At 34.0% G+C, this 12,694-nt stretch overlaps 1 protein-coding gene across 1 annotated transcript in view; it reads left to right on the plus strand.

Annotated features, from left to right (window-relative positions):
• The window catches only part of Vegfc (vascular endothelial growth factor C), a 121,489-nt gene that overhangs the window by 87,152 nt on the left and 21,643 nt on the right, over nt 1–12,694 (plus strand). The window contains exon 3 of the mRNA XM_015486194.2: nt 1,680–1,870. Coding sequence (XP_015341680.1) covers nt 1,680–1,870 — 191 coding nt within the window. The remainder of the gene's footprint in view (nt 1–1,679; nt 1,871–12,694) is intronic.

A 12,694-nucleotide genomic window follows, 5' to 3' on the forward strand; every position in this document is an offset into this window, starting at 1 on the left:
GAAAGAAAATATATACTGAGCCTCATATATCAAATTATTTAAGGCTGCCAGCATGGCCCTTTAATTTCAGCATTTATACCTTATGGCATGAGTGTCAAGAAAATAGAAAATTAAAAATCCTTTAAATATACAACATTATTTAATTTCACTTGGAGTGTTAAGTTTTCTTGAAATTCAAAGCTAGAATGGCACAGGTGTATCAACACATTTTTAAAAATTGGGGTAATATCCCATTGTCAAATTATAAAAACTGCTGGATGTGGTGTCACATATCTGTAGTCCCGTAGCTTGGGAGGCTGAGGCAGGAGATTGTGAGTTCAGAGCCAGCTTCTGCGACAGTGAGGTATTAAGCAACTCAGTGAGACCCTGTCTCTAATTAAAATACAAAATAGGGCTGGGCATGCAACTCAGTGCCAAGTGCCCCTGAGTTCAATCCCTGGTACCAAAAAATAAATTTTAAAACATTTAGATATAGTTACACACTAGGCAAGTTTAATCATTTAAAGTATATTATATCTTACAAAATAACTCTACCTAAGTTTTCTTTCTGATTTGAACTTAGAAATGCTTAATTTCTCTACAAACAAACCCAGATCACTTTTTCAAATGCTACTTGTTGTCTCCCACCTTGTAGATAGATGGCTGGATCAGAGCTGGATTGTTGTGAAGCTGATGGGATATCTAGCATACATCTCACAAAACACTGCAATATTGCATAAAAGAGCATGTTATCAATTGATGAGCTAATTTTAAAAAATAGCTCCCTTTAGTTGTTAGACATTACTTGAAAGGTTTGATATTACAAAGTATTTTGAGAGCAAAAACAAACAAAAATGACTTCATGGTTGAGTAACCGATAGTCTATGTCTTTTTATAGTTTGTTTTCCCCAAATTTTATTTTAGGGAAAATATGGGAGAAATAAACTAGATCACTTAGGAAATACATCATTTGTACTGCAGTAAAAGAGTCAACAGTGTTATAGGAAGCCACTAAAGAAAAAAAAAAGGTAAAAAATTCCAAGAAAAAGCACAAAAGGAATAGGAAATTTGATTTTCCTGGGAAAAAAAATAAAGTTAGTTTAGATACAAAGACTGATGGATGGAAATTAACCTTGCATTTCACATAGCTATTGCCATGATTTTACCCCAAATTGTCAAGTAGCCTGCCTGAAAATGATTTTTGAGTTGAATCCAAAACCATAGCAAATTTCTCATTTACATTTCCTTTTACATTTCCTTTTAAAAAGAAAATAAAATCATATCATTTACATCTGCTTCAAGACCACAAAAGCAGTATATAACAGCAAATGAACATGTCTCTGTTTCTGCAATCTTATAAGCATCCCTATATTAAATTCCCATTCTCTTAAATAAGAAAAATCAAACATAATTGCTGTGGAATAGTGATTTAATGTTTTTTTAAAAAGTGCAGTCCTAACTTTGCTTGTTACATGACTTTAGAAATGAGTTTTTTAAGGAAAATATCCTTAGCTGGTATTAGCTAGATCATATTCCTATTTACAGGGCAATTTAGGATCATGACAGCTATTTCCCTAAATTTATATATTGTACTTAAAGCATAAAATCTGAAATCAAATGTGAGTAGCTTCCAACTGCTGTGGGCTTTTTCCCCCTTGGTGGCTTCTGTGTAACTTACAGACTTCCCTGTGACTCGACAGGTATTGATAATGAGTGGAGAAAGACTCAATGCATGCCACGTGAGGTGTGTATAGATGTGGGGAAGGAGTTTGGAGCAGCAACAAACACCTTCTTTAAACCTCCATGTGTGTCCGTCTACAGATGTGGGGGCTGCTGCAACAGTGAGGGGCTACAGTGCATGAACACCAGCACAGGCTACCTCAGCAAGACGGTAGGTATTTCCTATTTCAGCTCCGAGAGCCCTCTCAGGAAGAGCCTTTGACTCTGGGAACGTGGGACTAAAACTTCTGGTCCCACTGAAGTAGTTTTGTTCAAGTCAGAGTTTCTAATATTTCTTAGGGGAACGAAGTAAAGGTCTAATATTTTGTTTTGGGATAAAACAGTATCATGAAGAAAGTAATTGATGCTGTATGAACTTTGTTCATATATAGTGGAATCAAAACCTAGTGAAGAAAATGATAAATAGCAGTGTGTGTGTGTGTGTGTGTGTGTGTGTACACAGTATGTATATATATGTGTGGATATATATGTGTGCACTATATATATATGTGTGTGAGTGTGTGTGTGTGTGTGTGTGGATTCGTGTGGGCATTATATGTATGTGTATGTACTATATGTATATGTATAAATTTATGCATGTGTGTACAATATATGGATATGTGTGTGTGCATGTGTTGACCTTCAAGAAAAAGCATTTTCATTTAAAACTAAAATTCTTTTAAATGGTTATATCTTCTAGTTGTATATAACATAAATTACATATCCAAAATGTATACTTATATCCATGTGTTCTGTGAAACAGTGGCATAGTGTTGAAATAAGCTATTACATTTAAAAAATTATTGTGTTCCTCTCAAAAGCAAGGAAGATAATTCTGACACTAAATCTCAAATATTTTGAATAATCCATAAAGTCCATCCAATAAGATGTTAAAGTGTTGGTTGAAGTCATGTGGGTGCTGACTGCCTGCACAGAGGCAGTACTGTGAGTTGGCCTGATACAAGCGTATCCCAGAAAGACAAAACTGTAGTTGCTTTAAAGACTTTTCCATTCTTATGGTAAGTGGACTAGCTTCAGTATTCTGACTACATTCAAAACTATGTTTTGATGGTTAAAATGAAAAAATGGACTTTTTGAAAAATGTGATGTTAAATTTGCTTGTATGATGTGAAATGACAGCAAGTCACATTTTAATTTCATGTACATCTTAGGTGATCATAGCTAGCTAAACCTACTCTTATTTTAATATAATATTAATGGGACTGAAAGTTAAAATTACTACCTCAGTTCTTTTGACTGCATTTTTCCATGTGGTTGCAAATTAGTCTTTAAAACTAACTTAAAGGTGTGTGCAAAGACCCTGGGACAGAAAATGCATGTTGGTTCCCAACAGTTAAAGAAGCTCATAGTATTGGAAGCACAAAAAGTGAGGTCAAGGGCTAGGTATATTAGATGATACTGGAGAGGAAGGAACAGGCCAGCTATCCAAGGCTGGGATAGATGTTTTGTAGAAACTGACTACTCATATTTGTTACACTATCAAGCTGGGGACAGCTTTGAGGACAGATTTGGAAGAGGAGAAACAGGTAAGAACAGAGAGGATGTTATTTCATCAGTTGGAAGGAGCATCAGAGGCATTTTCGAGTTCTGTTACATTTGTGGGCTTGGAGATTGAAGATACTAGGGGTGGAAATTAACATTTTCCCCAGGACACCTCTCATCCAATTCTTCACACTCACATTATATGTCTTCATCTACTCATTTTGAAGACTCCCAAGTATTATTTAGTAGACTGCTCTCCAGATAACCATACTACCTACTTGAATTTGTGATTTGGCTTTTGCCTAAACAGTTTTGACACTAATCTGTCTCACACCAGAGTTACATCCAAGCCCCTTCTCCACAACAAGCAAACAAGTAAATGAATCTCATTTTTTCTAGAGTCTCTGTCTGAAAATGACATCGTCATTCATCCATTTAGTTAAACCAACTTGATCTTATTTTAAAAAGCCTTCCAAACATCTCTAGCATGCATCTCGTGTCTTCATTCTGCTGATCCCACTGTGACATAGGCCATGTTAATCCCTCACCTAGACCTGGACCAGTCTAATAACTGGCCCCTAATGTCATTCTATTCCAATCCAATCTGTTAGCCATATTTTAATAGTGATTTTTTTTTTCTAAAATTCCATAGCATTGCTTGCTTGGAACTGAGCTAGCACACAGCCAGTGTATTGATTAGCTGGTGTTTGCTAATTGGATTGCTCAGGCAATCTGATCTGATTGGTGCAAACACACTAGGTGCTAAACATTTTGAATAGCACCCTCTGTAAGACAAAATTCTTTCACATTATTTATTGGGTGGTTCATGATCTAGCTGCTCCCTAAATTCCAGCCTCATTTGTTACTGCTTTTCTCTTTAAAAGCTACTTTTCATCAGTACCCAAATTCTTAGCTCTTATATTATGTCAGCACCTCTCACTTCCACATTCTTACAAAGCTTTGCTCTGTGGAAATGATCCCCAGATCTTCATTTATCCAGTTAATTTCTCCTCATCCTTAGACCTAGATATAAACATCACCTTCATGACATATTTCATGCTCATATATTACCCTTTATTGCTCACATTTTAGCATCATTACCTCATCTGTCTGTCAGATAGTTTTATTCTCTAGACTCTAAATCACATCAAAGAAAACACTGTGTTTGGTTATTATTGTGAGCAACAGCAATCATTGGTACATAGTGAAGATATGGAGTGGGATAGAATTAATGGTTGAGTGAAAGGCAACCAATTCAATCAAAAGTCGAGTTTTGAATATGCTGATTTTGAGAATTGGAATCTATTTAGGTATAGATCCCATAAAAATGTTGATCACATAATTATAGAATTTAACTAAGTGAATGGGTCTCTCAGTTTCGATTTAGGAGGAAGCATCATATTGATAAAGGTTATTCGAAGCCCTTGTGTGCTTGTTAATAGAGAAGTCATTCCTCAGAACAGCAAAAGCTAATGCCAAGGGAGAGCCAATATTTGTCAGTCATTTCTTCCTTTGAATTTTGTGATATCATGCTCTTCTCTTCAATCAACTCAGATGTTTTTATTAATAATGAAAGAAAAATTATAACTTGAATTTGATTAAGTAGCGTTTCATACTATGTTTTGCAGTAGGTAAATGGATTTTGCAAATTATCCAAGAAAATAAACATTAATAAAATAATTAAAAGTAGTCTAAGTTTTGTAAAAGAGAAATACAAAGGTTTATGGAACTGCATTCAAGGAGATTTATAAAGCAAGGTAGGAAACTCCCAAAGGCAATGTTCATTGATGTTTCCATTTTTACTAATTCAGCAACTCAAAAAAGCTCATGCTTAATTTTTTTTTCCAAATTATTATATTGTCAGTGTAGTTTAAATGAGAGTATGTGAGGATTTTCTTCAAATTTATACAAGAATTTTCCTACTATTAAATTTTCTGAAGTCAATGAAAAAAAGTTGTTTTATTTATTTTTGTTGTCGTTGTTAGAAGTCCCAGACACATTTTTTTAACCAACAGTCATCGATTGGAATCAAATAAATTTTAAGGACACTGTACTTTAAGTAATGATAAACTCAAGTTGTTGTTTTTTTAATAGAAGCTTCATAAAAATGTTTTTATGGGGCTCAGTGAAGGGCAGGTTATCATACTGTGTGAGGAAGCCAGCCATTATTTGAAAAGTAAAACCATATGCACTAAGCATTCCTAAGTGAAGTAATCAATAACAACTGCTTCAAAGTCTCCCACAACTAATACATGTGTGACTTTGAAATTGCTGTCTTCTTGACCTCTTCCATAAACACATGTTGTAAGTCCATTTTCTTATGAGAAGTTGAATTTGTAGGAGATAAAACCAAAAAAAAAAAATGGCAAATTTTGTAGAAAGAAAATTATTTGGTGATTAATGTAGAAACGAAAGAAAAGTCACCTACTTTCCAGCCCCATATTTGGATTAAAACATTCTCTGAATGATAATATTTACTTTTATGTTGTGTTGAAGATAGGGATGGATAAAGGAAAACTAACTCCATGGGGTCCATTGGTCCTGGAGTTAGTACATGGTCATTGGTGCTGGACTGAAGAAGCCAGCCATCTGCAGAAGCTCACGCTAACATACAGAAACAGCATTATTTAACATTCTGTTTCAAACATTAAAAGGCATTTTGGGGATTTTTTATTTTTATTTTTTGGTACCAGGGATTGAACTCGGGGCACTTGACCACTGAGCCACATCCCCAGCCCTATTTTGTATTTTATTTAGAGACAAGGTCTTACTTAGTGCTTCATATTTGCTGAGGCTGGCTTGTAACTTGCAATCCTCTTGCCTTAATCTCCCAAGCCACTTTTCATTATTTTTTTAAAGAAATAATGTAAACACATATATTATCAAAGACATTTCAGATTATGTTGGACTTGAAATTAATGTTTCATAAATTTTTACAGCAAAATATATTTAAACCTCAGTAAAATACATTACCATATAATGAAACTAGGAGATAACTATTTTGCACTGTTGTCAGAGCTATTCCGTTAATTAGATAGAATGTTGTGACAGTCTGAAACGTTAACTTATTCTGCTCACATGTGTTCAGCAAGTAGAAGGTGATGTGTATTGTATCCTTAGCAAATTTATATTTGGCAAGCACAGTGGTTGGGACATCAGGTTTCATTCTGATGTGGATAAAGAACTCTACAGCAATAACAGTCATCAGGAGTTTCTTTAGGAACAACATTTGCCTTAGGAAAATTATTAAGGCCTCTGTAAAGAATGCCACTTTTGTCCAACTGAAGGTATGATGATGTTCACACATTTTATTCAGTATTTTTAAAACTCCTGAATTGGGATTTTTAACTGTAGTTATAGCACTGTGTATGCATTTTAAGCATAACAGTGTTAAAATTAACTCAGTGCCAGATGTAAATTTGTTACACTATCTACAATCTGGTGTTCATTTCCAGGCCCAGTCTGAGTTCCATAGGCCCCTGATGGCTGTCCATGTGCTGTCCAGTTGAAATACTACATGAACCCTCAGGTTTTACCTTCTCCATTTTTTAAGGATTATTTCTTTAAACATTTTATAATCTTTTCATCAAATTATGCAATTACTGATCACACCCTCCAAGGGCTATATATTTTTATATCTAATGAACTCAAAGTTGGGATATTTATTTTTATTTTATATTTTTTCACTGTTTCATATCTAGGAAATTGGATCGAATATTTAAATTGATTTTAAATTAATTTATGATGATTTAATTTAAAATTAAATATCATAGAAGATAAACTGATTGCATTTTAGGTATAAAGATGTTTTAAAGGCAGGAATTTGGTGGTCATATTTGTCTTCACACAAACATTTGAATTTAGTAGTTACACTGTTTCCTAGAATATTCTCAGTGAGTTGTACACCTTTTTCTTGAATAGCCTATAAAATAAGTAGAAACAGGAATTGTTGTTTTATAGCTGTTGCTATGCTGGGGTAAACAACCTATTGTTTTATAACACGATTTTATTTAAAGTCCATTTTTGTTGATGAGAACTGACTATTAAATGTTCGTATTAAAGAGTGCCAGTGGGTAACAACTGGGAAACTACTGTTGGAAATACTTTCCATTTCCTCTTCTTTATAATAGTTTTACAGAGAAAACAATCTGACGTTTTTCAATTTCCAGCCTCATTGAAAGTGCTTTTTTTTTTTTTTTTTCCTGGTACCAGGAATTGAACCCAGGGGCACTAAACCACTGACCTTCATCCCCAGCCTTTTTTTTTCTTTTGAGACAGAATCTCGCTAAGTTACCTAGGGCCTCCGTAAATTGCTGAGGCTGGCTTTAACTTTGTAATCCTCCTGCCTCACCCTCCCAAGTCATATGCCAGTGTACCCAACTGAAAGTACCCTCTTTATATAAATCTTTTTGATCTGCTCCCAAAGCAAAAACTATTTTAATAAACATATACTCTTAGAATAGAAAAATATGTAATTAGTCTCCATAATAAATTATATTATTATTACTTAAATCCTAAGTGAATATCATGTATTGGTTAAGAACTACTCAATTTATAGTATAAGACCATTTTAGGAAAATATTTCAAAATATCATACTATAATTGATTTATCAAGTCAATTATGACATCAGTATTTACTGAATAAACATGAGATTATTAGTTAATGCTGAAAATAAAATATAATTTATGTACTTTATGAACTTAAGTGTACAATAGAAAATACGATTGTGCACACATTAAAGCAAAAGACAGTCTGACAATAGCATAATGATTCATATTTTATTAAAATATAAAATAATCTACTTATTATTTTGAATACCAATACATTTGAATAGATCTTAACTCTTTTGAGAGAAAATTAGTTATTGTTTTGGTTCAGATTTTCATGTAATGGCAAGAACACATTTCATATGAAAGTTAAATTGCAGGTTCTTGCTTAATAAACAGCATTTATTTTAAACTATGTGGTATTTTAAAAGTTCTAACATCATATCTATCTGTGTGTATTTGTGTGCTTGCGTGAGTGTGTGCATGCATATCTAATTCACCCTCGCTGTCATTGTCATTCTTGTAAACTGTGAGCTGCATAAGGGCAAGAGTCCTTGATAAATATTATTCAGATTCTAGCAAGGAGCTTGGCACATTCTAAGTATTCTGTAAATAATAATTGAAAAACTACACAGGAAAGATTTTAAACAAATTTAAAACCTCAGAATTCCTTTAGCAAAGATTCAACTTAATCTTGGCCTGTGATGATGATCCTGTGATAAAGAGGAGGAAGAAGAGGTAGAAGAGGAGGGATCCCAACATTACCACTTTGAAGTCACCACCATGATTATGCCAATTTTAGACAGAAGCTTAGAGAAGTTAGAAAAATTTCTGATCCAGGACTCATAAGTAAAGTCATTTGTTTCTTGAAACTATGTTCTTAGTTCTTCTTCTGTAGTAGAGAATAACAAAGTAGAGAAGTTGACAGTTATTTGAAAAGCATGCATCTTTATTTTTGAAAGGGGGACACTCCTAATTATTAATTATTTTATGGCTTCTAAAAAAGTTTATATTTCCTAATCTTATGTTATCTGATTAGGAAAAAATACCTATGGACACTTTCTTAGTAACATTAGTATTTAATTATAGCTATACAAAATTCAAAAAATTGGTCTTTCAACAACAAAATGGAATTTATTATGCTTATTAAAAAGAGTAGTAATTTTATTTACAAAAAAAAATTCAATGGTGAAAAAAAAAGTCAGTCAATTACACAAACGAGACCAGGGAAGAACAAAAATTGGGAAATTAAGTGACTCCTTGAGTATCTAGCAACTAGCATAGGCACCGTTATGTCTTATGGTACACACATATGTTGTACTCTAAGTTCATGTTTTTACAATCTTTTGAAGTAAATAGATGAACAAAACTCAATTATCAGGAATATTTCCACTTTTCATATTAGTCAAAGGCATCTTTCTCTGGACCCTTAATTTTTTTCCACACTGACATAATTAAACTGAGAATTGAAAAGATAGCTTGAAAAACTCAGGTCAGAACTTGAGGACAGAGGATGTTTCAACACACACACACAAAAAAAAGATTGTTATTTTAATTTGGCAGCCTATTTATTCATTTGGATGAAATTAACTGAGTTGGACAATTGTCTGTGTAGAGCCAAATAAGAGGTTAGACATTAGTAATTAAGACCGTTTTCCCTAATTTTAATTAGCCTACAAGTAAATTTTTCTCTCAAACTGTATTATAGTTTTAAGCTTATAAAAGCCCTTCAACTTAACCTCTGAATAGTGATTTCTTTTTAATTCCTCTTTATCTCTCTCTGTATCCTTTTTTTCAGTGAATTCACCAATATAATCTCTTCCAACCCTTAAAAGCGAAGGACAGCCTTATGTTTCCAGGAATATGTTTTCTTGATATACAGCTAACTGTTTTCCATCTCACTAGAACATTCTTCAAAGCTCTTGTTCCTACATACATACTTGATACTTGTGGGAAGATCCCAATTGTAGACGTTATCCACACTATAATGGATGATGTTTACCCATGATCACTGATACTACTCATCGTGACCTCTTTCCTCTTTGGAAAACAGGCCAGGGTAGAACTGAGAATGGGAGATATCCCCGGGAGCAGAAGTAATGCTGTCAGGGTTAGGGATAGGAAAACATCAACTCTTCTGCAGTCACTGTTATCTCAAATGATGCCTTATCCTTCACTCTCAGGCCCTGCATGGTCTTCTGTCACAGGAGACAATGCCAGATCTTGCAGTGATTGCAAGAATTCTTGTAAGCAAAACTGTTCCTCATTGTCTGAGCCATCTAAGCCCTTTCCCTCCCATCATATGGGGCCTCCCTCCTTATCCCTCCTTTCCCACTGCCACTCCTCTCCTGCACTCTTGGCCCAGCCACAACCCTCAGGGCCACTTCTGGGACCTGTCTCCATTCAGCTTTTTATATATTTGGTTTCCCAGAGGCAGCTGACCCTGTGATGCCTTTTTGAAGCCCTCCTCTCTCTTTTTTGCCTTCCGTATCTTTAACAGCACCCAACCTGCTCTTCCATGTTCTCTCCCATACATATTTACCAGTTCATTTGCCTCTTCTCAACCTTTAAATGCTCCTCTGCCCCAGGTTTCTATTCTTAGACACTTTTCATTCCAAAGATTCACTAAGTAGTTTCACCAATGTCCAAGACTTCAGTTAACAATGTTTATGACACTTACATGCCTCTCCTATAGCTCTAGACACATATATCTAACTGCCTAGTAGACAAATCCTTGGGGTTTTATTTGCCAACCTGCACACCTTCCTGCCATTTACACTATTTCAAGGCATAAATAATGCAAATCATAAATCATGTGAATACAAAAGTTAAGGGCTTGGAATGTGGCTTGGTGTTAGAATGTTTGCCTAGCATGTACAAGGCCCTGAGTTAAATTCCTAGCCCTGCAAAAAAAAAAAAAAAAAAAAAAGAAAGAAAAAATATCAAGTTTATAAGTATATTAGAAATTTCTTATAAGTTGCTTTATATATCTATTATAGTACTAGTTCTTAATGTAGTTCTATAGATGTCCTAAGACATAGAAAAATTGCAGTTTATATAATTCCTCCAGAGTTCCTTCTCATAAAATAGTTATTTTTAGTGCAAAAGATTTCTGCCATTGCATCATTTCACCAATAAAAGGTTTCATCCAAACCGCATGAACAAATGTTATTTTAGAACAAACTGATCAAAATCATAATTCTTGCATAGATTGCAGTCATATATTGAGACTATATGTGTATTATAGACAGTATTCTGGAAAATGCATAGAATCTTGAGAATTTGTGTTAATAATAACAACTCTCATCTTTATAGCAAACAATATACACATTGCATTCATATACATTAGGTTATACAGTCTTTATAATAATCCCATGAAGTAATGCATCAGGATTGTTATCCTTGGTTTACTGATTATTAAGGGAAAATACAGCAGAAAAAAGTTGAATCACTTTTCCAAATTCAAAAATTTATAAGTATGGGAGCTAATAAAAGTACCCTGCCTGTGTATAACCCTGTGCCAATTTCTCCTGAAACCTGTTGTCCTTATGCTTATAAAGTCATTGAATTTTTTAATGAATATGTAATGAATACAATTCAAATGAATAAAATGTGGTGCTTTTTAAGATTTAGGTATTTCCACTTATTATATTTATTTTTAAAACTTTTTTTAGTTATAAATGTACACCACACCTTTATTTAGTATATTTTTTTATGTAGTGCTGGAGATCAAACCCAGTGCTTCACACATGCTAGGCAAGCGCCTACCACTGAGCCACAACCTCAGCCCCATATTATACTTTTTTTTAAATGGTATGTAAAAACAAAAGTTGCACATATGAATGCTGTACCATGTTATGTTTTAATACAAGTACACATTGTGTAATCATGTTAAACTGTCTATCTCCTCATTTATCATTTCTTTATGGCAAAAACATTCAAAACTCCCTGTCTAGCTTTTTGAGATAAGCAATACACTGCCACTATCTATAGTCACTTCACTATGCCATGTCACGCCATGACTTGTTGCTCCTACCTAACTGTAACTTAATCCCATTGATGGGCTTTTCCCTATTCCTCCCTCTCCCCTATCCTCCCCAGTCTCTGGTAATCAATGAGCTCAGCTATTTTATATTCCACAGATATGTGGAATCGTTTGGTACTTGTCCTTCTGCTTAGCTTATTTCCCTTAACATGATCTCCATTCCATCCATGTTGTAGCAAATGAGTCTTTCCTCATGTCATATTCTTTTAAAAAGTCTCCCTACTGGTGTGGACAAAATCAATAACCAGTTCTGTCCCTTCAGTATTTTCAATGATCCTCAACTGATAGTATGAAATTATAGCAAGGAGCCAAGTTTCAAGACCCCTTCAGTATATATCCCCTGTTTAGCACTGCTCAGACTGCCATTGAGGCACCAAATAATACCTGGCTTAACTATCCTTACATTACTCCAAATTGATCTCCTCAAGCATTTATGGACAAGATTTCCCTTTTACCATTTTTTACTGATAATGATTTAGAATTTCAGAATCTTAGAAACTTAAGTCTACTAGTTTTACTTAATAATTAGTGTGTTCACTTAAAAACTTTGGGGTGTTTTTGTTGTTAGAATTCTTTCTTCTTTGGAGAACAAGTGATGTTCCTATGAATAAGACTGAACTTTAAGACTCTAATCTGGAATCATATAAATTCCTTACCTTATTGTAAGCTGATTTTCATAAGACCTTTGTCAAGATTTCAGAAACACAGCTTTATTTAATAATAAATGTGCTTGTTTTTCTTTTAAACGTAATAAATTCAATAAGAGATCTGAGACACGCAAATCTACTTGGAGGGAGAAATTTAATATGGAATGAAAATTAATTTTACATCTATATAGTTTATGTCTGTGTGTTCAGTTTACATAAAATAGGACTTAGCCAGGCATTTCTAGGTAGTGTG

Source organism: Marmota marmota, unplaced genomic scaffold, assembly GCF_001458135.2.
Source record: "Marmota marmota marmota unplaced genomic scaffold, marMar, whole genome shotgun sequence".
NCBI classification, from domain to species: Eukaryota; Metazoa; Chordata; class Mammalia; order Rodentia; family Sciuridae; genus Marmota; species Marmota marmota.